General features: G+C 41.6%; 1 protein-coding gene and 1 pseudogene across 1 annotated transcript; both read left to right on the top strand.

Moving 5' to 3' along the window:
• LOC130702719 (adhesive plaque matrix protein-like) overlaps positions 1-27,296 on the top strand; it is an 82,146-nt pseudogene that overhangs the window by 17,336 nt on the left and 37,514 nt on the right.
• On the top strand, positions 60-2,064 carry LOC130701621 (replication factor C subunit 2-like). The gene is made up of 11 exons (XM_057523566.2): positions 60-234; positions 392-503; positions 566-623; positions 684-834; positions 926-957; positions 1,026-1,105; positions 1,189-1,335; positions 1,422-1,487; positions 1,551-1,631; positions 1,690-1,803; positions 1,878-2,064. The coding sequence occupies exons 1-11, from the start codon at positions 158-160 to the stop codon at positions 1,992-1,994; spliced, it is 1,035 nt and encodes a 344-aa protein (XP_057379549.1). The 5' UTR covers positions 60-157; the 3' UTR covers positions 1,995-2,064.

Here is a 27,296-nt window from a genome sequence, read left to right as displayed (position 1 = left end):
AAGCTTTGTTATTCTCCAACGTTGTTTTCCTCTCTCAAGCAGCTGCAACTCTCACTGTTCTCTTACCAGTGACTAATTTTCTTCTGTAGGTTCTGTAGTTGAATTTGAATGTTTATGGACATTGAAGGTGTGGACATACTCCTTAAGCTTGCACGAAATGGAAATAGACGTTAAAGAAAACTCCCTGTCAGTCGATCCAACGAAAATTAGTGGGAAGAAAGACAATATGCCATGGTAATCAAAATTAATAAGATAAGAAAAGTTGGCTAGTGTTTTGTTAAATTGGCATGACTAAAGCCAATTAAAGGGTTCAGGATGAACCAAAGAGTTTTTGTGGCTTTATTTTTATTTCTATATTTATATTATTACAGTAAATTTATTTTTGTAACAGGGTAGAAAAGTATCGCCCAGTAACTTTCAAAGAAATTGTTGGCAATGAAGATGCAGTTGGCAGATTGGAAGTTTTTGCAAGAGAAGGGAATACTCCGAATATCATAATTGCTGTATGAGCGATGAGCTAGCATTTTTTATCTAATCTATAACTAGGCAAATGTTGACTTAATAGGGGCCTCCTGGTGTGGGGAAAACAACCACAATTCTTTGCCTAGCTCGCACCCTGCTTGGTATTTTATTTTCTAAAATACTTTCATTGTTTTTTTCGTAATGTTTGTTGTCTCCTCCAGGACAAAACTACAAAGATGCTGTATTAGAACTTAATGCATCAAATGAAAGAGGAATTGATATTGTGAGGAACAAAATCAAAATGTTTGCCCAACAAAAAGTTACTTTACCAAAAGGCAGACAAAAAATAATTATATTGGATGAAGCAGACAGGTTCACATTCATACGTATAATGTTTGTTAGTAAAATGTAATCACACTTTTTTTTCCTTTCTTTTTTTTTTTTTTATCTTTAAAAATGAAAGCATGACTGAAGGTGCCCAACAGGCTCTCCGACGTAAAAATAAAACTCATAAGTATAACTTTAATAGGAAAAAAACTTCTAATACCTTCATAACAATATAGGTACCATGGAACTGTATAGTAAAACAACGCGGTTTGCATTGGCCTGTAATACTAGTGATAAAATTATAGAGCCGATTCAGGTACTAACTAACAATTAATTGCGTTGCACATCACTTTGGAAGTGTACAGGAAAAATCCACGTTATATTATATGTTATATGTAGAGTCGATGCGCCATGATTAGATATGGAAAATTAAGTGATGCGCAAATTCTTGCGAAGATGATAGAAGTTTGTCAACTAGAACATGTCAGTCACACCGATGATGGACTAGAAGCAATTGTCTTTACGGCACAAGGGGACTTACGACAGGTATGTTTGGAAACCAGGAAATTTTACATTGCTCTTCCTCTTCTTTTGCATTCATTATTAAACAAAAATAATACCAAAAATGCCAGGCATTAAACAATCTGCAGGCAACAGTACAAGGCTTTGGTCACGTAAACAGTGAAAATGTTTTTAAGGTGAAAAATTGACTTTTATTGTAAATTTGTGAATCAGGTATCCTATAGTTTCTGTTTCGTTAGGTATGCGATGAACCTCATCCCATGTTAATCAAAGACATGATTGACCACTGCGTAAAAGGAAATATCGACGATGCCTATACGGTATACCAGTTATGGTGTCGATTAACATAAAAGTTTCATTGTTCAGTGATTGATGCAGATTATGGCGCATTTGTACGAATTGGGATATGCAGCTGAAGACATCATATCCAGCGTGTTTCGAGTGTGCCGAAATCACACCCTTCCAGAATACATTATGCTTGAGTTTATCCAGGTACGTATAGCCATTGGACACGCATAACTCGGTTTAATTACAACAATCCTTTGTATTTTCCATGTGCACTATAGGAAATAGGGTTAACGCACATGAAAATAGCTCAAGGGCTGGGTTCGTTACTGCAAATGTCTGGCTTGCTTGCGCGATTGTGCAAGCGAGTGATCGCCCCTGAAAAGTTTTCCATGTGAGCCTCCTGTTCAAAACAAATAAAGTAAAACTTTTTGTGAAAAAAAAAATAAAAACAGAAAAAACAGCCCACATCACTTTCTCAGCCTGTAAAGTTTTGTTGAATCAACTATTACAGAATTCCCCTTAAAAATAAAACTCGGAATCCTTAAAAGTCGGAATGAAAAAATGACTTTTCCCCTCATATCGAATACACTCGTTTTCGTGTATAGTTTACCCTATATCAACAAGTAACAATCTCGCGATCTTAGATAGCAAGAAAAAGTAAGTAATTAGCATTCCACATCAAAGCCCGCTTTATTGGTTACATGCAAATCCAACCTGTGGTAGTTCGATGACGGAGCTAAAGTAAAAACTTCCCAAAGCGTTCTCTACGAGTAAGGCTTAAACCGTTATTTCTGCGTGTTCATAGTAGTGTTTCACTGTACGATTTGTCGGGATTCTATAGGATTTACTAGGAGAAGTTGGAGTTTTAGGAGGAGTTGCCCAATTACAGGCATACCTTTCCCAGAACGTCTTTTAATTGTGTTTTTCGATTGCGTTATTGTCTCGGGTGACAAAGAAGAAAGAAACGGTGGTTATCTTTTCAGAGATACGAGTCACTCGCTACTTGGACCACGCTGTGTCCGTGGAAAGAAATCATCAGAAGAAATTAACCCTAAGCAATATACGGAGATAGCCTACACAGTGCGGAAGTGGAATAATTCACGAAATAATATAAAATATGGCTGCAAAACTCCGTTAGATGAGTTCCCTGGGTTCCCTAGTGGTCTTTTGTGAGTCTGTTAAAATTTAACAAAAATAGTTAAATCCCCTTTTGGTTTTTATTTAAGGTACTTTTTTGTCTAAGTCATCACTTGCTGCTGTCTGGCAAGTACAGTACAAGTGTGACAATTTCCTGTACGAGCGAGACGAGTTACGCTAACCACTAAGTTGACTAACTACCCAACATGTCCCCTCCACCCCTTCTCTCGGTCTATATAAGGTAAATACTGAACATAATTCAAGTTAATGAAACCTCAGGAAATAGGCCATACCGCAACTCGACGTAAAGTAGGCTTTTTTGCATTAAATATCAGTATCGTGTCAGGAGGAGACCATTTGATCCGCCCAAGTTCTCCTGCCCAACATCAAGCCCTCCTTAAAACAACATCCATACTAAACCGAATAGAGGTAATACGCTCTCTACCTAGATCACACGAAAAATCAAAAGTGGTAATCCATGCTGGAGTTCCACTTGGACATACAGACGAGGTGTCAAGAAAGAACTAAAAAAAATACCCAATAAGTTTCGTAGAAGAAAAACGGAAAGAACAGATAGAGTCCCAGCCCCAACAGCAATATTACAGTTCAAAACCGAAAACCCCCTAACAGATATAACATTGACTGTATGCCCTTCAATTTTCAGTCGTATATTGCCCATGGAATAACATGCGCAAATCGTAATCATTTTGGCCACAGAAAAACCGCCAAAAAAAGAAGCAGAGAGTGCACCCAGACAGCACCTTTCCGTCTTTAAGACGTCTTTTTTTCTAGTCAACGGGACGGTGCATACCGTATTAAAAACGTCTCAGAATGGGCCAAAAATCGACCAATTCTGGTATTTACGACCGCCAAACCTGGGTTATAAACGGTCTTTTGTAGGGTTCTTGTACCGTGACGTGGTCCTAAAGACGTCTTTTGGTCGGGCCCAAAGACGTCTTTTATTGGGCTAATAAAAGTTTTTTGCCCGCCCGTACATTAAAGGCAAAGTGAAAAAAGATTGCCGTGGCTGGAATCAAACTCGGGTCTCCCGCACCACTTTCAGATGCTCTTTCCACTAGACCATTCTACACATAATTATGCTAGTATTCCCGAGCAATTTAACACAAATGAAGGGAAATACTTAAGTTTTTTTCGACAACAGATCCCAAACAGGATTTTAAAAACATAAAGATGTAGTCGAAATTAAAGTAAACCCTAGTTCCCATCAAATGTAATTAACCCAATTATGCTAAATTTTTTTAAGATTCTAAACTGAGGTATGATTTTAAAATTTTTTAAGGAAATGAATTATTTGATATTTAAGACCTATCATAACTAATGCTTGTTTGGAGCATTTCTTATGCTAAATTAATATATATGTTTTCCTGACTCCCTTTATTCTAGCTTACACTTATTTCAATAGCTTGATTCTCGTAAACTTTTTGATAAGGCATAAATCCGTCTTTTTCACAGGGTTTCAAACCGTATAAAGTCGTGAAATGTGCCTAGTTTGGGACCGATAAAAGCTTTCTTTTTCCGGTTCTATATAAGGTTTTTAGGACGGCTTTTATCCCGGAAAAAACCAGGCGTGTTGTCTGGGTTTCAGACCATGTGTACTTTGGTTAAAAAGCCTGATTTCGGCCCAGTAAAAGCCGTCTTTTTCACAGCGTTTCGAACCGCGTAAGGTCGTGGAATATGCCTAGTTTAGGCCCGATAAAAAACGCATCTTTTATTGCGCTTCGGACCGCACGTTTTGGCAAAAAAGAACCAGTCTGGGCCTGATAAAAGCTGTCTTTTTCCGGTCCTACAATTCGGTTTCGAAAAGACGGCTTTTATCCCGAAAAAAAACCACGCGTGTTGTCTGGGCAGCCTTAACCACCCACAAGATTAAACTTGCAAAATAGAAAAACTGGAAAAACTGGAAAGAGGATGATCAAACGTAACAAGATCTCGAAGTTGCTTATCGAAAGAATCGTCACTCTACATGATGATCGATTTTCTTCTATTTTTAGTGAAGCAACTAAGATGAATGATTATATACAAAAGGACACGACACAGAAGTCGAACGAAAAAAAGGCCAATAGCCACACTGCAAACCGATATTAAATTTCTTAAAACAAAACTGGAAAAAATTAAGAACCTAATAAATACTATAGCACTATCGGAACTTAATCGTAAAAAATGAAGAGCAACGTGACGGTAAATTCGAAAAACCGAACGAAATTATTGACTTTGTTATTTCCTCCCTTTTATCTTAAAATTATATCATCACAACTCATAATTATCAAGTGTCATTGCCTTTTCCATGAGCTGTATTTGTTTTTCTTATTTGTGATTGGATCTGACTCATGAGTAGGACATCGCGCCATCGGTTTCCATGAACCTGAAATGTTGGCACGTGCGACGCGCAAGTGAAAGACATCCTGGTTGCATCAATTCGGAAATGCTATGTTTTCTTAATACATCCGAAACCTATAAAAGGATGCCATTTTGTTTCTCTAGTTAGTTCCCAATTTCTACAGAGCTGGTCGGTAGGTCCTTTCCCGTTAGTTTCAAGTTATTGATTAACAGTTACATTTAGTATTTTTATGTTTATTCAATTAAGTAGTGTTCCGTTTCATTCCGCTTAATATTTCCTTTATATGACTATCCCCACGTGTTATTTCTATTTGCAGAGTGTTCATGAAGCTGTATTGTTCTCTTACTCAACTCAACTTGCGTTTTCTTATATTTCCCTTTCCTCGGTATAACGCGGTAAGCTCCACTTGCATTACTTTTGTACTTTCCAGTTCCCCGCTTATTCGCAAAATTGTGTATTTGTTGTTTCATTCTTCTTGAGCCTACCTTTAGAAAATATATTCGGCGTTGTGGGTAAACGACTCTCAAATTCTAAAGCCACGACTGTGAAAAATTCGCCCTCCTTTCTAGTTAAATTAGTATGCCATCTTCACCTAAGAAATCTGTTTCCAAAAACCCGTCCCCATCAAGCGCTGTATCGAGCACTGTTTCAAATCTTTTTCAGAACAGAAATACACCCAATGGAAAACCAGCTCTATGTAAGCATCCAGCATATATCTCAAGAAGCAAAGAAGAATCAAGACAGCATTTTCCAGACACCAATAAGCCAGTTGCCGTTCCTACTACTAGCCATCAGAAGTTTCAAGGAGAGGGAGAAGGAGTTCCAGTCAAGCGACCCGAAAGCCTGAGACCCTCTCATCTGGTAGATGAAAGACATCCGGAAGAAAAACCAAGTCTACCCGCAAACACAAGCAGATTGGTAGAGTCCGACGACTCTTTTGGATACTCGACGTCCATTCTGGAAAGAAAAACCCGTGGGCCGACTAAGAGGAAGACGAACCGGAAAACGGAGCAACTAGTGACCGAGCTGACAAAAATTTTCACGACGCACGCGAGACAGTTTTTGATTTTCCTGCAGGGACAGATCTACGACATCATCGACTTGCAAAAGCTCACACCAACAATTGGAGAAGTAGCTCTTCGATTTCGTTCCGAGACGAGACATCAGAGACAGGGACGAGAGTTGGAGAGTATTATCCTCTCATCCTCGGAGGTGTCTGAGGTATCAATACTGGAAGAGATCCGTCCTGGAAGAGATTGCTGGAGGAGATTTATCTGCTGGAATCTCAGCAAACGTTTCTAATGGAAGCCGACAGCCTATCCTCATATCTAAGGAAACTACAGTCGGTCACCAATTGAAGGTGTTGCAGCCAGAAATGGTATTCATCTTGAACCAATTGAACAATTTCCCTGAAGTCACCAAGCCACTAGGGCTACCAAGAGCAACATGCGAGGGATATCAAACAAAGACTCACGCAAACAAAAAGACAATTGAGACAGTCGCTGTTATTCATACAACCGAACCCAACACAACAGCAAGCAGCGCCAATTCAGCAAGAATCTCCGCCGTCGGAAAACACACTGAGGGGAAGACAGACACGCCGAGGAAACCAACCATCAACTTCCTCACGCACTTAACACTCCCCACGAGTTCAGCGATCCAATCAACCGGAAGAAAAGCAAGAGAATCTCGAGCAATTACGCATAACATTGCAGAGCACCCTCAGAATCCGAAGGGAGGAACTTCGAAATTTCCCACATTGAATCCAAACATGGTTGAATTTTTTTCTCCCTCAAGAGCAGCCACTGTTAACGATTTAAATGACCAGCCCAAAATAACCAGCAGACCTCCCGTTTACAATTACTTCCTTCTTTTTCGGGAAGCCCTCTTGTACGTTTCGACTCATGATTAGAATCTTTTGAAAGCATTGTAGATGGGAATGAGAGCACGAAGCTGGAAAATTATGGAGGAACATGCCAATATTTTCAATTCAAGAAATTGTTGGTGATATGCTCAGGAGTGCTTTAGAAGATCCCTCCATGAAAGTAAGACTCGTGCGTTTCAAGTAACACAAAAACATTTGGCTGTTTCAAAGAAATATATAAAATCAAGTAAAATTGTTAGATAATATAAATTTTGGGGTTTACCATTGTTTATTCAATAAATTATTAAGGCGGCTGTTTTTCACACGAATGACGAAGACAATGTGTGGGTTCCAAAAAATTATTCGCTAACGTTAATGAACTAACAAAGGCAACCAAAAGAAATGATTAAAAACACAAACAATAAAACTGTTTCAATAGGATGGAGGTCGAGCACTACAATTAGTGAAATAAAAGCTAACGTCACGGTGTGGATCGCATGGTACAGCAGTACCCTACTAGCACACTTTGTCTTGAGGATGTCATAGAGACGTCGGCAGATCCGATTTAGGTCCGTCGTCTTTCGACGCCATTGAGACATCCTATGGACGTACCTAATGGGACGTTGTTCGAACATCCTTAGCCGGACATCTCAGAGATATCCAACGAGGAGATGAAATTGCCTTCGGGCAGCGGTCTACAATGGGACGTACAACGGATGTCCGAACGGGGACATACATCGGATGTCCAAACGGGGACATACATCGGATGTCCAAACGGGGACATACGGCAAAAATTTGAATTCCACATCCAAATGACGTCAAAAACCCGACGTGTTTTATTGTACAGGGACTCATAATAAAAAATAGGCATAGAATCCATCATTAAGTTAGTTTATTATTCAGTTATAGACGGCAATCACGATACAGTTAAACAATACTGTGATTTTGGACTGTAATAATGGGCCTGAGAAATGCAACCTAATTAACTGAGGTACGTTACTAGGATACTTACGATCTCTCAGGAAAACTTTCATTTCTCTGGTTAACATCAATTAACAACAATTAACAACATTAATTTATACAACTTGAATTGGTTTAATGGATAGCACACTCGGCTGTTGTGCGGGAGTCTCGAGTTCGAATCCAGTATACATCACCTCTTTTTTCTCCTTTCCTAAGTACGCGCCACATCCTTATTTGGTTTCTGCGGGACGTTACAGGGATATCTGTACATGGACGTTATGGGGACATTCATATGCAAACCGACAAGACATCCTTGTTGTGATGTCCCTAAGAGCGGACATTAGGAAGTCCCTGTGATATCCGTCGGACGTCGAAACGGATATCCAGCTCGGATACGACGGATATCTTACGAATGTCCCTATGACGGCACAGTGCTAGTAGGGTATGATCCGGGACAACATCGTGACAGTTTTGGATGTTACTACTATGCCAGCCAAGTGCTTAGCGTCACCATTTTGCCTATTTTTCTAATAACTAAAGCCAAACCTGACAAACCGAATCCTGTAACATCTGGTCAGAAAATGCGGCAATTCCTTATATTAGAAATTTCAGGTTAAAACTAGGAAACAGCCATTAGCGGTGGAAATGCATAGTCTACTGAAAAATAAAATTCGCTGTCATTCTATTCGGTCGTAAAACGGGAAAAATAGACCAATTTCAATCATACCACCTAAAAAATGCCTATGGGCTAACGTATTGCACCTCCTATGTAACTGGACATGTAATTTCATGGTAATTAACAAATAGTAATAAAATACTATTAGAGCAAAATCAAAATATGTAAGAGCTGTATATTATGCAACGATAGTAGTGTGAAATAGTCAAACATTAGTGCAATTGGAAAAGTTTGTTATGACCACATAAAGTGCAATATAAGTAATAAATATTTCTGATTTTGCTCAAATTGTATTTTGTTAAATGAACTCTATTAAATACAATATTGTTCACGTTCTCCTGCAATTTTAATTAAAATACCATAAAAAAAGTTTTGTGAACCATTTAAGTAATGAGTTAACACCATCGGTTTTTTAAAAAGGAAATTGGGTATAAGCCGACGTTCTTAGGCAATTTATCCGGATTGGAGGCTCGTCGTTCCAATTGGAAAAAGTTAAACGGAATAGGACTATCTATAAAGAGAAATAGGACTAATGCCATGGAGAAATAGGACTGTACTAAAATATTTTAAAAGTCAGTCCTATTTCTCCCAGTCCTATATCGTTTCAGTCCTATTTCACGCGAATCCCAATAAAAGATAAAGTTTTTGAAATTGAATATAGAATTTCAAATAAATCTGTTGTCGTTTAATATTCCTTTTATGTTTTAATTGCATTCAAATTCTATGAAACTTATATAAAGCAGCTAGGTATATCGAATACATATCCGCAATTTTTTTCATCATGGGAGGTTCTTAGTACTAGCTGAAGGTGATGTAAGAGGGACTGAAGAGCCTGTCAGGCAACTACCAGGTGACCAAAAAGAAGGTTCTAAAAGGAATTTAGGACGGTTATGGAGAACACTGAGGAGGATGGTAGGAAGTTCTGCAGCGGTACTTAGGCCCGTCGTGCCGTGTGGGCAGGTTTGTCAGAAGAAAAAGCTATTCAGATGTTAAGAGTCAAGTTGACAGATAAAGCTTTTTCAATTATTCAGGAGACTTTGAAAGCTCATCCACATGATTCCGCCGTAATTAAAGAATCTCTTCTTAATCATTTTCATATAGATGAAAATCAAGACCTTTATCAAAAGAAATGTAATAAAGCTAAACGTAAGCCAGGGGAAAAGATTGTAGAATACGCTCATCATCGTTTGCAGGAAATTTTCAAATGCGCATATCCTGTAAGAATTTTTATTGTAATTTTATTACTTATTTTTACCCTTTGCGTTAGAAATTGCCTAGTAGATTGATAGACGCGCCAACACTTTAACCTTGAATTTCTTTATTTTCCTTCCTTAATTTATTGGTCTTGCGTAAGTATGACGACTTGAACATAGCATTTCTCAATTCATTCTACTGGAGGCTCACCCTAAGCGAGGTCGTGACCAGTAAAAAAAAATCTAAGATGGGCTTGTGGCGTGGGAAGCCTTTCCTCATTCCCTACGCATTCGCCAATTAGGTTTAATGGTACGGGCAAATCTAAAATAATGACGACGTTTTCCAAAATCCTCCCCCGTCGAGTCTGCTAGATGTGATGGAGAATCGATTCCTGATATTCCGTCGCCAGTCATTGGTTGTTACGATTCGTTAACTGCAAGCTCCGACCCGATATCCCTAGTTGACGGTTGGGGCGCTTATATTAAATCAGCTTCCAGCGTTCGAATTCCTAGGTCTGATGTTTAGTTCCGTCGGGTATAAGCGTTGAACCGGGCGCTTGATGACATGTTTTGCTTTTTTCAGCCTAATGATACGGACGTGTCCATCTCTACCAGGTACTGTTTCCAATACAATGCCCGACTTCCACATTTGTTGATGAGTATTGTCATCGTGTACGAGAACCACGCCCCCTGCCTTCACTTTATTTTTCGACTTTCAGTTGTTATGGCGGACGAGCTCATACAGATACTCCACGTGCCACCGACTCCACCAGTTTTTACTAGCGCTAATCGATGTATTTCGCGCCGCAAAAGGGCTTTACGGTTAGACGAGCGATCAAAATCTTGCTGTGTGAGGAAAGGAAGCTCAGTAAGCCTTCTACCAATCGGGAGTTGAATTGGGGTTAACGGGCCTTCCAACCCCACATCCTCTGAGGTGTAGGTCAGCGGCTGGGAGTTGTTGACGGCTTGAACGGACCAGCAACGAAACGGCGCAATGCTCGTAAAAATGAAGGTGTTAAAAAGTTGTGCACTAATTCCAAATGCGGGGCTCTGATAACAGCACACGTAAAGATGGCAAAGTAAGCCTTTGTGGTAGATTTTGATTTAGCACTCTTCTTCACGTAGATTGTTTCTGCGAAGTCTACACCAGTTGTCTCAAACGATGGCTCTTGCGGATCCGGTCAAGTGGCAGAGGCGCAATAACTTCCATAATGCTCTTGATTATTGTTTGCGGTAATGACGCAAGATCTTAGAATTTGTTTATAATTGTTCCCGTCCGTGGATGATCCAAAATTTTTCTCTTAGCTGCATCATAGTCGTCTTAACTCCTGAATGAAATAGACGTAGATGCGTTTGCATAATTAGCTTGTTCACAAAACCTTCTGTTGACTGGGAGAAGGCTCGGAGGACTCTTTACTTTAAATCGATATAGTTCCTCGATCCTGCCGACTGTTTTTATGATTTTCAATCCTTGATCCATACTTGGCTTTATCGGAAACAGGGAGCTCTGCTGTGTTACTATACCGTATCGTTCCTTTCATGAGCTAAACAGAGCTATAAGACAATTCTAAAATTTGATTTGCAATTTCTGGCAATTTGATATAAAAGTTAATGTTTCTTATCCAACAAGCGACCCATGTACGAAACTGTTTTTGGTTTTCTTTCCAAGCTAGTAACAGTAGTCAGGACAGATATTGGAGCGTAACCCATCCAAACGAATTCCAATCACACGCAACCTTTATTAAAAATTTCTGACTAGGCCTACAGCTCTTAGACCTTCTTTTTCGAGACCAGCCAATGATTCTACTACAGGACTACTCAACTGAGGCTGATTTGTAATTTTTGGGGATATCGTAGTCGTTCTCAGGCTGATTGTCGCCTATTCCAACGTCAGTACTTGGAATAAGCTCAACCACCAGTTTGCTATTGTTGACGGGTAATTTACCATAGGTCAAACAATTGCCCTAGGTCGAAAAATCCGAAAAGGCCTATCATCCCAGGTCCTCCTCAGCGTCAGAGAAACCAATAGGTATCAACTGTAACTTTGGGTCAGTTGATAGGGAGCCTCAGCTTAAATCCCGACAAGTCGCTAAGCTAAGATCGAATACGAATGAATTAACACCGAGAATTCCATTTACAAATTTTCAGATCCCGTTACAAGCAGTATTCAATTCAGGCGCGTCTAAGATTATTTAAAAGGTTGCACCCTAAGGGGCCAAGTGATTTGCAGTCAGCTTGATTTCGATTTGTATGATGTAGGGGAGAAGAAGTTACATACGCTGGGAAGGGTTACTTTATCCGTGAGATTCGGAAATCAGTTTTCGCGGAAATTGGTAAAATAGTAAACTATACGATATAGAAGATTTATAAAAATTATTTATTCAATTGCCGTTAACTTATCACCCGTTAACTCAATTAACACATAAGGATCTTAGCAGAAAACCTAGTGTAGGGGGTACTGAGGAACAAGCAGGTTAGAGCAACAAGAGGAAGACTTACGCTTCAGCTGGAAAGGATGAGGTAGCGGCTCGGAAGGGTGCTGAAGGTCTACACGAGATAGTTCTTCAAGGGGTCGACTAACTACTGTGAGTTGTCGATGGCTTCTTATATGTTAGCCTTCGACCGTGAGTGCCTCGCGGGACAGTGTTAAAGGATAGGCGGCAATATCAGGCGGTATCGGGCGATTTTGGGCGCAATGGAGAGGTATAGGCGGGCAAATTCGGGCGGTATCGAACGAATTTGGACGATAGCTAGAAATCGGTCGGGCGGTTTTAGGCCATTTCGGGTAATCTCGGACCAACCGGAATAAATCTATTTTTAGCCAGCGTGCCCAGACATGTCTTCATTATTTTTATATTCTTAAGGGAGTTTTACAACTAGGTTAGTAAATGAAGGCTCTGAGTAACAAGGGGCTACAGGTATGAGGTTCTAGTCTATTTAAGAAAGAAGGTAAGAAGGGGCTTCGCTAGACGATTCGTTACCATAGGAGTGGCATTTTCGCAAATAAAAAATGGCCATGAACATCCGATTGCATACTTTATATTCTATATATTATTATTATATTATATTATTATATTCTAGTAGACAATTAAAAAAAGCTGAGACAAAATACGGTACCAAAGAAAACGAAGCTTTAGCAGTAGGGGGAGACCGGGGCTAATTGGGACGCGTTTCTTTTTCGTCAAAAAACTCTTGACTAATGATAGATTTTAAAAAAATCTCTTTTCCATAAAAACCACACTTTCTTAATTTATATACTGAATTTTTTTCTGGAAAATATTTTAAATTTTAGTGGCAAGAAAAAAATAAGAAATTGGCTTAAAATTGACTTACTCGATCACCGGGGTAACTTGGGACGGACCTGGGGTAACTTAGGACAGAGCCAATATCGTGTTACTGGTTGGTCCTAAAATTTTTGAAACAATGTTTTCAATTACGTTGTCTTATTACAAACCAGCCAGTATATAGTTTGGCATGGTTTGCTAAACCGATCGGCGAGAATATTTTTAAGTTGCTGTAGACTAGAAAATTGCCCAGAGGAAACGACAAAAAGGGAGGTCAGTGTTAAAAAACATTTTAATACCAAAATAGGAATGATGAAAACTCATAATATATAATCACAGCTGAGTTGTAATATGTTTTGTACAAAATTAACATAGTAACAATAATTAAATTTGTATATCCGGTCGCGGATTAGCTTTAGTCTGGCGACTGGAACGTGTTCTTGTTGGCGCGGGTGCGATATAGACTGGGCGATATAGGGGATCAGAGTCAATGTTCAATGTTCCTCTTCTTCTTTACGCAAGTTGTTTTCATCATTGACTATTGGCTGCCTAAGTTTTTTACCCAATTGACGAGCGGGAGGCTTGCGTGTTTTTCTGTTGGTAGCCTCTTCGATCTTCGCATTTTTGTCCGGTGTGGTCGTAAGTATCCTCGTCCGGCCCTGTGTCCTCTGCCTTCCACTCACACTAGAGATTGAGCTAACCCTAGGAAACGGTATCACATTTACCGGGAGCACAATCGGACTAGAAACACCATTAGATCCGGTCCGAGCGGGCGTTGACAGAACTTGAAAGACGATCCGATCGTTTGGTAGCGCTTCTTCAGGAGAATGCGGAACCGATAAATCTGTCTCAGGCGCCGCTGGAGGAAACAACGGTTCCGACGGATCGGTCGACAGCGACTCTATAATAAATAAATTGATTTTCAGAATAATATAAATCAAAATAACTTAAGATTTAATCTTACCAATCGGGCGATCAGTGGCAAACGACGGCGTATAGAGCGAAGCAGGGAAAATGCCTCTATTGAAAGGGGAAATGCCGCTGTTCTTAAAACCCGATATGATGTTCTCTGGAGTAAATGACAACAAATAAGGATCCCGAGTCAACTCCGCAACATCGTGAATGCTGATTCTTTTGCCGGAATTAAGATTCAGCCAATCTTGAAACCTGTTTCTTAAAGCAGATTTAAATGGACCGAAGACGGCGATGTCCAACGGCTGCAGCCGATGAGAGCAGTGTGGCGGAAACGTCAACATATGAATTCCGCTTTCCTTTGCGAAACATATAACTTTGTAGTCCATGTGGCTGCTGTGGTTGTCAAGTAGAAGGAGAATAGGATTGTCGACGGAACAATCAACAAACTTCTTGAAGTGCTGAAGTGCCATCAAAAAAGTGTCGGCGTTGATCCAACCACTAGGATGGGCAATACCAAGACAACCAGGTGGTCCATGAGAAGACATTGACGAAAGGAAGTTTTTACGGGGGAATACGTAGACGGGTGGACAATGAGTTCCAGCATCACAGATGAAGCCAACTATTGTATTGGTTACTCCACGCTCAGCCGAAACCGTTAATTGGACTTGTTTTAATTCCTTTGTAGCGACAACATTCGGTGGTGACAAGACAGTTGGAATGCCCGTCTCATCCGTGTTCCAGATCCGGCCGGGTCGGATGCGATATTTGGTCATGACTTCAATTAAATTATCGAAAAACTTGTCTACAACGAGTGCGTTAAATGCACTGGCACGTACCTGACTTGTCGCCTCGGGTGCGCGGATAGACAAAGACGGGTTGCGTTTTAAAAAATACGCAAACCAATCTTCGGATGCCTTTTCTTTCTCTATCCAATTTGTTGGCACGGTTAAACCGTTAGCGATGTCAAATTTAAAGGCTAAGCACCAGGATTCTCTTGGAGTTAGGCCGTGGCTCATCAAACAGCAAGTCTTCAAATAATTGGCCAATTCCATCTCGAACCCAATCGGAATAATTTGACGAGCATGTTCCAGTCGCATACCACGTTGTGTTGAAAGCGGAGGACCACTTTCGCGAAATGTCTTCAAATACCTGCCCAAAGTGGAATTCTTAACATTGAAAAATGAACTGGCATGCCGTATCGAATGTCCTCCCGCTAACACAGAAGTTACAGCGCGATGCATTATCTCTTCTTTTGGCGGAGAATGTGACCGTTTTCGCTTATAATTACGAACCATCTAGATTAAAGGAACCAAATAGAGCTGCGGTCATAAATAATACAACACAACCACAATAATAACAGACGAAAACTATTAATTGTCAGTGATTGCACGACTGATAGCTTACCGTTTTCCAGATACGAATCAGAATAGAGGTGATGTCAAGTGGACCGATGACAGATGACTTATGATGACCACGGTGTAAGAATTTCTTTGTATACCAAGCCATCTGTTCTTCAGATTCTTTTTTCTTTGAAATTACGTAGCCATTTTGCTTGTTTACGGTTAACGAGAGAGAATTGATGCAACACCGAGCTCCACTTTCCACTGTTTGGTACTACGACAGTAGTACCTCTCCACCATTGCCAATCAGTGGGAAAAGTAAAAGAAATTGGAATGGGTGGGATGAAGCTGTAGAAAGTGGACTTCGATTTGGGGTATTAGGCCCCTCTGGCAATTCAGTTTTAGGCGCAGGGGGTATTGCGCGCTTGCTGGCCGTTATTATAGTAGGCCATGACCAGTGCCAAGCGTGGGTTGTTCCTCGCTTATCGTTGTGGTCATTGTTGTTACAATGATAAGTGTTCAGTCGTTCTAACTTAAATCTTGTGATATTGCAGAGATTTCATGTAAATCTAGCCAGTGCTTGAAAATGGTGGGTGCTAGTATGCTAGTACGTGTAACTCACATTGATGATTCCCCCCGAGGTCGTCAAGGACCATGTGTCTATTTCTGGGGGATGACCCACGACCGAAGCCTGTATTTGTTAATGGAAAAATATCTCGAATCTGTCCGACATTTTCTGGAAATAATGCCTCCCCCGTTGAATCTAAATATGTTGGATCAAGTTTGTTGTTTGCTGATGAATCACCAGTGGCACAGGGCAAGAGTGCGCGAACTCAAACTCAGTCATTCAGGCACAATTGAAGTTTTTGCATTGATTCTGGAGATACTCACTCTGTTCCTTTAGCCTTTGTTCGAACATTAGATATTCCTGGGCATGAGGCTAAACACATTATAGAGTGGCCTCCTTTGGCAAGTAAATTCATCCTTGTTGATATGGTAGCCCCACGTGGACCTGGAGATCATTCTCAGTGGAGTGAGCCTGCCATGATGTTCTTAAAAATTAATGTGGAAAACAGAACATGGAAAGCTGCACCAATGGGGATGTATGGTGAACACCAAGGTGTGCGGCTCTTTGACTCTAACAATCAACTTTTGGCATCCTTGATGATTCAACAAGGATTGGGTGTAGCCGCACAGACATACCATGAAGCATTAAACATGTGTGATGTGCTCGAAAGACAACCTGCCTTCATGACGGCTGCTGCCAACATTGGCCAAATAGGAGGCAACAGTTCGGCCGCCAACAACACACTACCACCTGCGCTCGCCATCCCATCTACTTATCGTGACCAACACCCTGCTTTTACGGTGACGACAAGCTACTCCTCGAAACAATCGCCAATCCCTCCCAGAGCGTTCGTAACAAACGATATACCTCATTGCGGAAGGCACGATGTCATCGTAACACACATTCCCAACGGACCTCTAAAATTCTATGTCCAACTGAAAAGTGAAGTCAAAGATCTTATGAGCTTACGCAAAAAACTCAACACTGTAGTTAGCCGTCCGATGCATGGAAAACCGAAGCTGGGTACCCTATGTATTGCAGTTTCTCCTACCGATAAGCTTTTCCATCGCGGATTGATCGCAGGCGTCAACGAGTGTGGTAACCTATGCAGTTGTACTGTTTATTTCGTCGATATTGGAACGCAAGAGCCGGTTAGCCTTTCTTTGATTTGCCACATCCCGGATGAATTGCTGATGCCACGCTTGTTTGCTTATCGAGTGTCTTTATTTGGTGTGGAAGAAGTTTTGAAACTCACTGGCCTGAAAGAAATATTCACTGCATTAGTGAACTCAGCCGACTATCTGCAAGTCGAAGTTGTGGAAGATGATGAGGGGAAACAGAAAGTAAATCTCTACGGCCCCAACGGCCATAGTTTACAGGAAGTTCTTGTTTCGATTCAGTCGAACCTTCTCGCAACAAAATTTCAAACCGTCGCCTCAAGCCCATCAACACCACCGAAGAGCAATGTGGTCCCTACGTGCGTTACGGATGTAAGTATAATCAGAATTTGCATGCTTTCAAACAGTTGTGTAACTTTCGAATTTGTTTACATCCATCAACAGATTTCTCCAGTTCAATTAGATTTGGAAGAAAGCCTTTGCGTGATCCATCCAGAGAACCCCGGCTGTTTTTTTGGACAGTTTGAGAACATCCCCGTCGACAGTCTGAATGATATGGTTTCGGAGCTCACGGCAGTGTATGCTTCTAATCCCAATTCCCCACTTCTGTATGCAGATGTTAGAAGCCATCTTGGCCATTACGGCGTAGTTTTGTGGGAAGAAGACAACAACCGTTATTATCCGTTCCCAATGATGCCCAGAGCATTTGCTCCAACTGGGAACAAATGTCGTTGAATTTTTCTGCAGTCGCTTCCGAACATTCCACAGACAAATTTCCCTGGATAGCCATGACCGGAATGTTTAAGAATTTCTCAGGTAAATTGAGTATATCTTCCTGTGAGACGCGGAGAGTATCACCGTAATCGATGAACCGAACTTCTGTAAAGTCTTTGAAAATGCTGATGATCTCGGCGCGGTACCATGCGCCGTACATGTAGTGATGCACTCCATAAATCTGATGGATAAAACGTTGCCCTATATACTACATGTAATTCTTCGATGGATGGTCGATGCAAGTACGAGTTACACAGCTGTTCAATCAAGTCGACGCCATCGGTGGAGAAGAGGCGAACGTTCAGGGTTCCATCGATCACGTTCGCGCAGTGTACGGTGAAGGCTTCCGATTCGACAATGACAGTTTCAAAAGCCAGTGAAACTTCTTCTGTGAAAGCTTCTGCTCCAACTACACTGCATTTATAAGCAGCGGCAGGTTGGTGAGACACATCCACTGGTAGCCGTCGCAAATCGCTGATGTTTACTGCGCAACTGTTGCCGTAATCCACGTAATGAACAGTGGCAGTGTCCCCGTCAACAGATACGACAGTAGCGCGATACCAGCAACCATCGTCGGCGAAGAACGCCAGGCAAGGCTTACCGACGGAGGCCGTATAATCTTTGCAGTTGGTGAACTCGGGATCAAGAACCAGAACGTCAATACGTTCCGAGATGCCAAAGATCGATTTCGGTTCTAATTAAACCCAGAACTCAGTGGCTGATTTGACGTAAGGAGCTACGGCATGAGTGGAAATGATTTCCCCTGGATCGAAATTTAAATTCTGGGCCGCAAATTTTGTTTCAGTTTCCATTGGGATGCTGTCCAAGATTTTTTGTTGAATCAAGTATTGCGCCACATCGCCAATCCCGGGAACTACCGGATCCACTTCGAATATTCCGTTGTTATCTAACAATTGATGATATTCGTTTGATATGATCACTTTATGATTAGTAAAGTAACGTTTACCTGGACCAACGGGATGGAACGATGCGGAGATCGTCTGTTCAGTTAAAAAGCAGGCGGCTATGTGTTTTTGTGGATTGGGATTGAGTGGGCCGGTAACCATTTTCTTCACTCCCTTCAATTTCGAATGCCATGTCTAAAACACGAATTCGAGACTTGATTGGTTGTTACATTACGTGGTAAAAACGTAATATTCAAAGTTACCAGCTGTGGAAATTTCATGAAGCGCGGAACAATCCGTTTCAACTGCGACAATGGAGTGTCCTGGTCATTTCGGTAGTCAACAAAAAGCACTTTGGCTACGCTATCTTGAATAGCTAGAATTCGTGATCGGTAGTAACGTTCGTCTCCGGCAAAGCGAGCCACGCAAGGCAATCCAACTCTGGGTTGGTCCTCTACCAGTTCATCATGAGATAAGGGTGAATAAAACTTTTCAAGTTCATCCAATTCACTCTAGCATTTGAAGGAAAACATGTTAATCATGAATCAAAATAGCCTGAAGTTCTTTGAACAAAAGATATGCTTTACCTGATACGCTGAGAGATCCACTGGGCTAGTGAAGATCCTACCTGGGTTATGATACCATGCAATGTCCACATCGATTGGCGTTTCTGGTACCGGAAGATAGGTATACCCTTCACTGGGTGGTGAAAGGCATGTTGATTTTGTCATAAACAAGTCATTGATGATGATTTTAACACCTCCATTTTCATCGACCAGTTGTATGGGGTAGGCTATTTGCCTTCAGAATCGCAGGCAGCGAAAGTGGCGGTAAAAGTTTTGTCCATACTGTATTCTTTGAATTTGTTCTCTCCTTCAATCGTCCAAGTCCGGGAGCCTTCTATTCCTTCCAGCTTGCAATGGTAAGCTAACGGTGGTAGTTGAACAAAGGACTCGTCAATATACGTTACTTGTTTCGGGGAACCCAGCTGGGTATTGCCGCAATCAACAAATAGCACGGTGAACTGAGGTGTTAAAGAAGATTCCTTCATTTCAGTTATCTTTCCGCGGTACCATTGGTTGTCTGTTTCATACTGCACTGCACAAGCAGAACCTACTTTGGCATTCAGGATGAATCCTTGAGTTTCGTCTTTGAACAAATAAAAAGAACCACAGATTAAACAAGTGACATAAGGTAACGCTACATCGCAATTTACCGGAGTACTACGTGTTCAGCATGCGAACCATGTCGGCCAGCAGCAAACTGGTTTCAATGAGACGAACGTAGAAACTTACACCTGTGATGCCAGAGCCATCGACGTCGGAGTCGGTTACGGAGGGTCAGCCGCGCGTTTATTGTGTGAAGGTGTACGTCACTTATTCCGTATCTCCAAATGAGTTCTGGCTTCAACTGCAACATAACAATGACGTGCTCATTGGAATGTTGGACGAAATAGCCGATACTTACGAGGCGGATAAAGAATCATTCCGAATCAAAGGGCAACGTTTTATCCATCAGATTTATGGAGTGCATCACTACATGTACGGCGCATGGTACCGCGCCGAGATCATCAGCATTTTCGTTACGTAACGTAACGTTGCCCTATATACCACATGTAATTCTTCGATGGATGGTCGATGCAAGTACGAGTTACATAGCTGTTCAATCAAGTCGACGCCATCGGTGGAGAAGAGGCGAACGTTCAGGGTTCCATCGATCACGTTCGCGCAGTGTACGGTGAAGGCTTCCGATTCGACAATGACAGTTTCAAAAGCCAGTGAAACTTCTTCTGTGAAAGCTTCTGCTCCAACTACACTGCATTTATAAGCAGAGAAGCTGAGTTCTGGGTTCAATTAGAACCGAAATCGATCTTTGGCATCTCGGAACGTATTGACGTTTTGGTTCTTGATCCCGAGTTCACCAACTGCAAAGATTATACGGCCTCCGTCGGTAAGCCTTGCCTGGCGTTCTTCGCCGACGATGGTTGCTGGTATCGCGCTACTGTCGAATCTGTTGACGGGGACACTGCCACTGTTCATTACGTGGATTACGGCAACAGTTGCGCAGTAAACATCAGCGATTTGCGACGGCTACTAGTGGATGTGTCTCACCAACCTGCCGCTGCTTATAAATGCAGTGTAGTTGGAGCAGAAGCTTTCACAGAAGAAGTTTCACTGGCTTTTGAAACTGTCATTGTCGAATCGGAAGCCTTCACCGTACACTGCGCGAACGTGATCGATGGAACCCTGAACGTTCGCCTCTTCTCCACCGATGGCGTCGACTTGATTGAACAGCTGTGTAACTCGTACTTGCATCGACCATCCATCGAAGAATTACATGTAGTATATAGGGCAACGTTTTATCCATCAGATTTATGGAGTGCATCACTACATGTACGGCGCATGGTACCGCGCCGAGATCATCAGCATTTTCAAAGACTTTACAGAAGTTCGGTTCATCGATTACGGTGATACTCTCCGCGTCTCACAGGAAGATATACTCAATTTACCTGAGAAATTCTTAAACATTCCGGTCATGGCTATCCAGGGAGATTTGTCTGTGGAATGTTCGGAAGCGACTGCAGAAAAATTCAACGACATTTGTTCCCAGTTGGAGCAAATGCTCTGGGCATCATTGGGAACGGATAATAACGGCGTGCAATTTGTGGAATCGCTTTTCATCGGGGACACCAACGTTCTCGATTTGATTGCCGTGGAAGAGCCCGTAGCTTTCCCCTACGATATCAGCCTATCTCCGATTCCCGAGGCCTTAGTATCTTTGTTTCTCCTTCGTCGATCTTCGCTCGGCTCCGCTGGGGGCACTGCTTGAGGAGCAGCTGGCGACGAATCGCTGCGTACACTGACCGCTGGTGCTGAAAAGGAAATAATGAAATAAACAACAGTCGGTGAATCAATAAAAAAAACGAAGAACTCACTATTGTTTGACACCTTCCATGTCGGGATAACCTTTTTTGAAACCATTTTGGCAATTTCATAATTGCAGGGATCATTTGTCAATGTGACGGAATAAATTCCATTTTCACACTTTCCCATAGTAACCACAACCGACTTATCCAAGATGGCCTCTTTCCATTCCGAGACGGACAAGGCCACATCACCCTCTAGCCTGCAATGTATGCCGAAAGGAGGATGGCGGAAGCGCGTCAAACCTTCAAGGGGAGCAAGGATTTGGCATCGGGGCACCTCAAGAAGATTTCCGTAATCGACGAAGTGAATTTCTGCGTCATTCACCATCTCCTTGGTTATCTGAATGCGATAGAAATTGTTGTCTTCTTCCCACAAAACTACGCCGTAATGGCCAAGATGGCTTCTAACATCTGCATATTGTTGCAGGATAAAGGCCCACAAGCCTCTTTTATTCAGACTATAGTTCTTTTTCACACGATGGAGCCTAGCACGGCACCCGTATTACAAAAAATATCTCAGCAACAAAAGCGATGTTCCCAGTTTCACAGTCTTAACCACAGTGTCCGCTCGAGAGATGGTGAGGGTAAGAGAAAAGGGGTGTCACCAGACGTGACATCTAGCAGGGGGAAAAGGGACTTGTCGTAATGTCAGCGGGGTATCTGTGGTACCCCGCAACATTCGGCCTTTCCTGGCCTGTGACTTTTCACGATTCACATACATAATAAACAATACATAACACCACAATAATTTCACCCGTGCTAAAAGGCACTGAACAATCATAACAAATTCCACACAAAATAAAGGTTCCTGCCACAATCTTACTCGCTCAAACGAAAAAAACAAAATCTGATAAACTAAACTAAACTTATACCTAAGCTATACCCAACCCGTTCAACACATAAACCTTACCATTCCCTTCTCATGCATTCGATTCCTACATCTGGGTGTGAGTTCAAAATCAAGATCAACACAACTAAACAAAATAGCTCACGGATGGGGGAAACTATGGGTGGTTGGAGCAAAGCGCTATTTAAATTAGCGGAAAACAAAACAAAACAAAAAAAAAAAAAAAAAAACAACAACAAAAAAAAATAAATAAATAAAAAAAAAAACAAAACAATCGAATAGTGAATTCCGAAAACAGATGACGCAAAATCAATATCAACCATCAAAACTATTAATTCAGATCAAAAACTTCGAGGATAATGGGGAGACGGGAAATTCGTCCGCTTCTTGTCTTCACTGGCGGCCGATTTGGGAATTCAGGGACAGGTACATGCTGGGCCGGAATTTCTTCTAGTTGATGAAAAAAAAAAATCTTCCTTGGAGGATGTAGCACTTACTGGAAAATCATTTTAAAAAGCATCGAGAAACGGAGCGTACTCCTAATGCTTCCGTTGGTACTTTGTCTATCCATGGAGCACGATGAGTTCCGATAAGAGATACAGTAAATTTTTTAAGATACCATTTTTGCGGACTAGTACATTTTAAAAACTACACCAAGAGTATTATCGATAGAAGAGAAAAACATGAAAAATGCTTCGAATTTAGAAAAGAATGAAGTATTTGTAATATTAAAGTTCAAGTTTATCCATTGCAATATTCCAATGTTTTTGGTTGTGGGCTACTTCCATTGGTTTCTTGGTGTTTGCGTTTTTGCTCTTCTAGCCTAAATAATTCTTCTTCACTACGCTGTTTTTGATCAATTTGGGCCAACAGCTGCACTTTCGTTTGAATTTGTGTATTTTTGGTTTCCATCTCCCTCATCTTCATTTGATTATGGTAGCTCTCGAGCGAGCGAATAAGTTCTTCCCGATCAAGTAAAAGTCGCTCTCTTTCTTGCCATGCTACAAGCAGTCTTTCGTCAATCTAAAGAAATTTGAACTATGTAGAACGGGCGGTTGAAATTGTTCATACAAAGATAGGTGCCTTGCCTGTTTTTTTCTGGATCGTTATCACTTCTTCCATTAACTTCTTGCGAGCTAATCTTTCCGCTTCCCCACTCTGATTCTCGTTTTTCCCACAGTTTTTTTGCCTTTTCCCTATCGAAAGAGATACGTTAAAATAAATTTATTCACTTGTAACGAAGTCAATAAATACTTTATACGTTTATATTCTTGTCTATGTATGCTTATTATTATATCCATTTAATTCATATTAATTGCACAATATAGTTGCGCAATTCCATAACTGCGTAATTCTTATAACTGCGCCATTTCCATATTGCACCATCAATATGCGCAGCAACTTGACCTATATAAACACCTGCTTTATGCTATATCATATTTCATCGGCACAAAGCCGCTTATAACAACACGTTTGATTGGCGGAAACAAGTATGACTCATTATTGCACCATCATCTCGCCATATCCAATTCCATGTATTGATGACTAATAATTGCGCAGCAATTTATCATTGCCCAATATGCGAAGTTTCTTGATGAACTCAAGACCTGAAGAAAGAGAGTTACCGACGAGTATCTGACTCTTACGGTCAAGTTCATATTCAGCTCGTGCCTCCTTTTGTTTCAATATTGTGTTTGAGAATTGATCTTGGTCTCGTGCCCAAGTGAGAGTCAATTCTTACAACTTGTGTTACCAACGTGCCGACGAGTTGTGTTACAACTCGTCTTCAGCTTACATCTGCTCTCTTATTCTGCCCGTGCTATTGCGGTAAGCTCACACTACAGTTATCCCGTTACACTTTCAGTTTCCCTTTTATTTCGTATGTTTCTCTTGTTCTTTTATTCGAAACCTCTTGTACTTTTATGCTTAACTAAGACAAATATAGTCGTCATTGTGGGTACAACGCCTCTGAGTTCTATCATTCTTTTATTCATTTATTATTTTATTATTTTTATTCTTTATTGTCTTAAATTCGTAAAGTCCATCTTCCCACAAGGAAGATGCTTTACATAATGGTGGCAGCGATTTCTCGGACTCACCCACAATGACTGATAATATTTTCCACAGTAGGCCTAAACTTTCTCGAACGCCTGTTGCCGCTACTAACATTTCTGTTGAGGCCACTACACCTATTGACGAATCCGTAGCGAGAGCTATCAATTTTGAAGCATTACCCACTGCTAAGTCTGCCGTTGCTGATAAGTTTACGGGGTGTAAGACTTCCAATAGGAAAACAAACGCTATTAAAAAGTCCGCTTCCCCTGTTTTAAAACCAAGGGCGATTCCTGATAGCTCTCAGAAGAGGAAGTTAAGATCAAATTCCGCATACGAGTCGGTACCTGGTCTAGACATACCGAACGCTCGCAAACCTCAGGTCCAGCGCACAGAGAAAACCTCGACTTTTACGAAGTCACCCTCCCTTTTAGACAGAATTGTAGGACATCTTTCGCCAAAACGAAGGTCCGTTTCCCAGCAAACTTCTCCCACCAAATCTTTCTCGATTGCCGTTTCGAATTTCTTTTCGGAAAAGAGAGCAGCCAATGGAAGAACAGCTCAACGTGAGTCTCAAGCATCTTTTGCAAGAAGTCAAAAAGAACGGAAACAGCATCTTTCAGTCACCGAAAAGCCAGCTGCCGTTCCTATTACTAACCCTCCAAAGCCTCAAGGAGAGGGAGAAGGATTTTCAGTCAAGCGACCCGAAAATCTGGGATCACCTTGTCCAGTTGATGCTCGACGTCCAGAGGAATTACCACGTGGAACAGCCGACGCAGACGAATTGGAAACAACCGAGGATTCTCCTGACGTACCTGACATCCATTCTGGAAGTGAAAGTCAGTGGACCGATACCGAAGAAGACGAAGAAGCAGACAGGGGAGGTTGTGACGGAGCTCAAGGGGATTTTCACCCGGCACGCGAGACAGGTTTTGACTTGTCTACACGGTCAAATCTACAATCTCATCGATCTGCAAAAGATCACACCAACGAGAGCGGGAAGAATTTTCGGGTTCGTTCCGAGAAAAGATATCGAAACCACCGACGAGGACGGCAGATACGTGGAGATAATCACCGTAGTGAGCGACATATCAATCCATCTGGAAGAAATCTTACTGGCATCACAACGAGCATTCTTGAAGGAAGTGAACAACCTAGCGTCGTACCTGGAAAAACTAAACTTAATCAACAATTTGGAGGTGCTGCAACCAGAAATTCAACTTCTCTTGGACAAACTGAACAATTTTCCGGAAGCCAACAACCCAGTCAACGCACAGGAGGCCAACAACATCAAACCACTAATCACGCAAACGGAAATACGATTGAAACAAGCGCTGTTGTGCATACAAACGAACATTACCCAACTACAAGCCACACCGGCCCAACACACATCGCCGCTGTCGGAAACAACCTCGCAAGAACGGCGGACACACAGCAGACGCCAACGTTGCAGACGATCAATCAATCGAATCGTTCCTCACATCCAACCCTCCAGACGACCGGAAGAGATACCAGAGGGCATCAGGCAATTTCGAGTGGCATTCCAGAACTCCCTCCGAATCCACAACGAAGAACAATAAATTTCCCTTCATTTAATCCAAACATGGCTAGTTCTTCATCCCCATCACGGACAGCCACGGTCAACGACTTGAACGATCTTCAGACTACCCAACATACCTTCGCGCGCTTACAACTGCTTCCTTCTTTTTCAGGGAGTCCAATTTCTCGTTTTGATTCCTGGATCGAATCCTTTGAAAGCGTAATTGAGGGGTCAGGATGGTCAGAGGAGAAGGTTATTCAGATGTTGCGAGCAAAAATGACTGATAAGGCTTTTTCCGTAGTGCAAAATATTGTCAAAGATCATCCTCATGACTATACGTCTATTAAAGAAGCTTTACTTGATCACTTTCACGGGGACGAAAACGTTGACTTGTATATTAAGAAATTTAATAAGGCTAAACGGAAACCGGGAGAAAAAATAATTGATTATGCTCATCGTCTTCAGGAAATCTTTAAAAAAGCGTATCCTGTAGGCCATATCGAGCGTTCCTTTTCAATTATTCTCATGCAGAAATTTATCGAAGGCTTGGATTCCAAGTTACAGGCGAAAGTTAAGTACAAAGAATTTGGCGACTTTAACGCACTGGTTGCAACGACACGCGTTTATGCTGTTCGCTTGGAAGCACTCGAATCTGACCGTGAAAAACATGAGTTTGTTAGGGCGATCGACGAGTCGAAAGGTGCAGAAAATACAGAATTGCATGAGATTAAGCAGATGTTAATCGATCAGAAAGCAATAGTCAATCAGGCCGTCGCGAATATACGTCAAGGGAACAAGATCGTAGACACTCCGAAATCGGAGAAGGATGAAATTAAAGACGCGCTGCGCGAGCTCAGTCAGGCGGTCAAACAACTCCAAATTAATAAGAAGGATAATGTTTCTTCTTCGGCGGGTGCCCCATATAAAAAAAGGGTATCATTTCAAACAGGCAACGGTAATCGGGAAAGGAACTGGAAGACAAACCCTCCACCTTTCCCTAAGAGTAACACCCACCCGTATCAAGGGGATAAGAACCAAAATAGGCCTACAAATTATATGCCATCTTCGCCAAAATCTGGTCATAATCCGAACAATGGGCCTATTGAGAATGTAATAACTTGCAACTATTGTGGGTTTCGGGGTCACACACAATCGGAGTGCCGTAAATTTCAACGGTATATGTTGGAACAAGCACAGCCCCCAATTTGCTATTCTTGCCGTGAGATCGGCCATAAA

The sequence above is a fragment of the Daphnia carinata genome, chromosome 1, assembly GCF_022539665.2.
Source record: "Daphnia carinata strain CSIRO-1 chromosome 1, CSIRO_AGI_Dcar_HiC_V3, whole genome shotgun sequence".
NCBI lineage: Eukaryota > Metazoa > Arthropoda > Branchiopoda > Diplostraca > Daphniidae > Daphnia > Daphnia carinata.
This window is presented reverse-complemented; position numbering and strand designations above follow the sequence as displayed.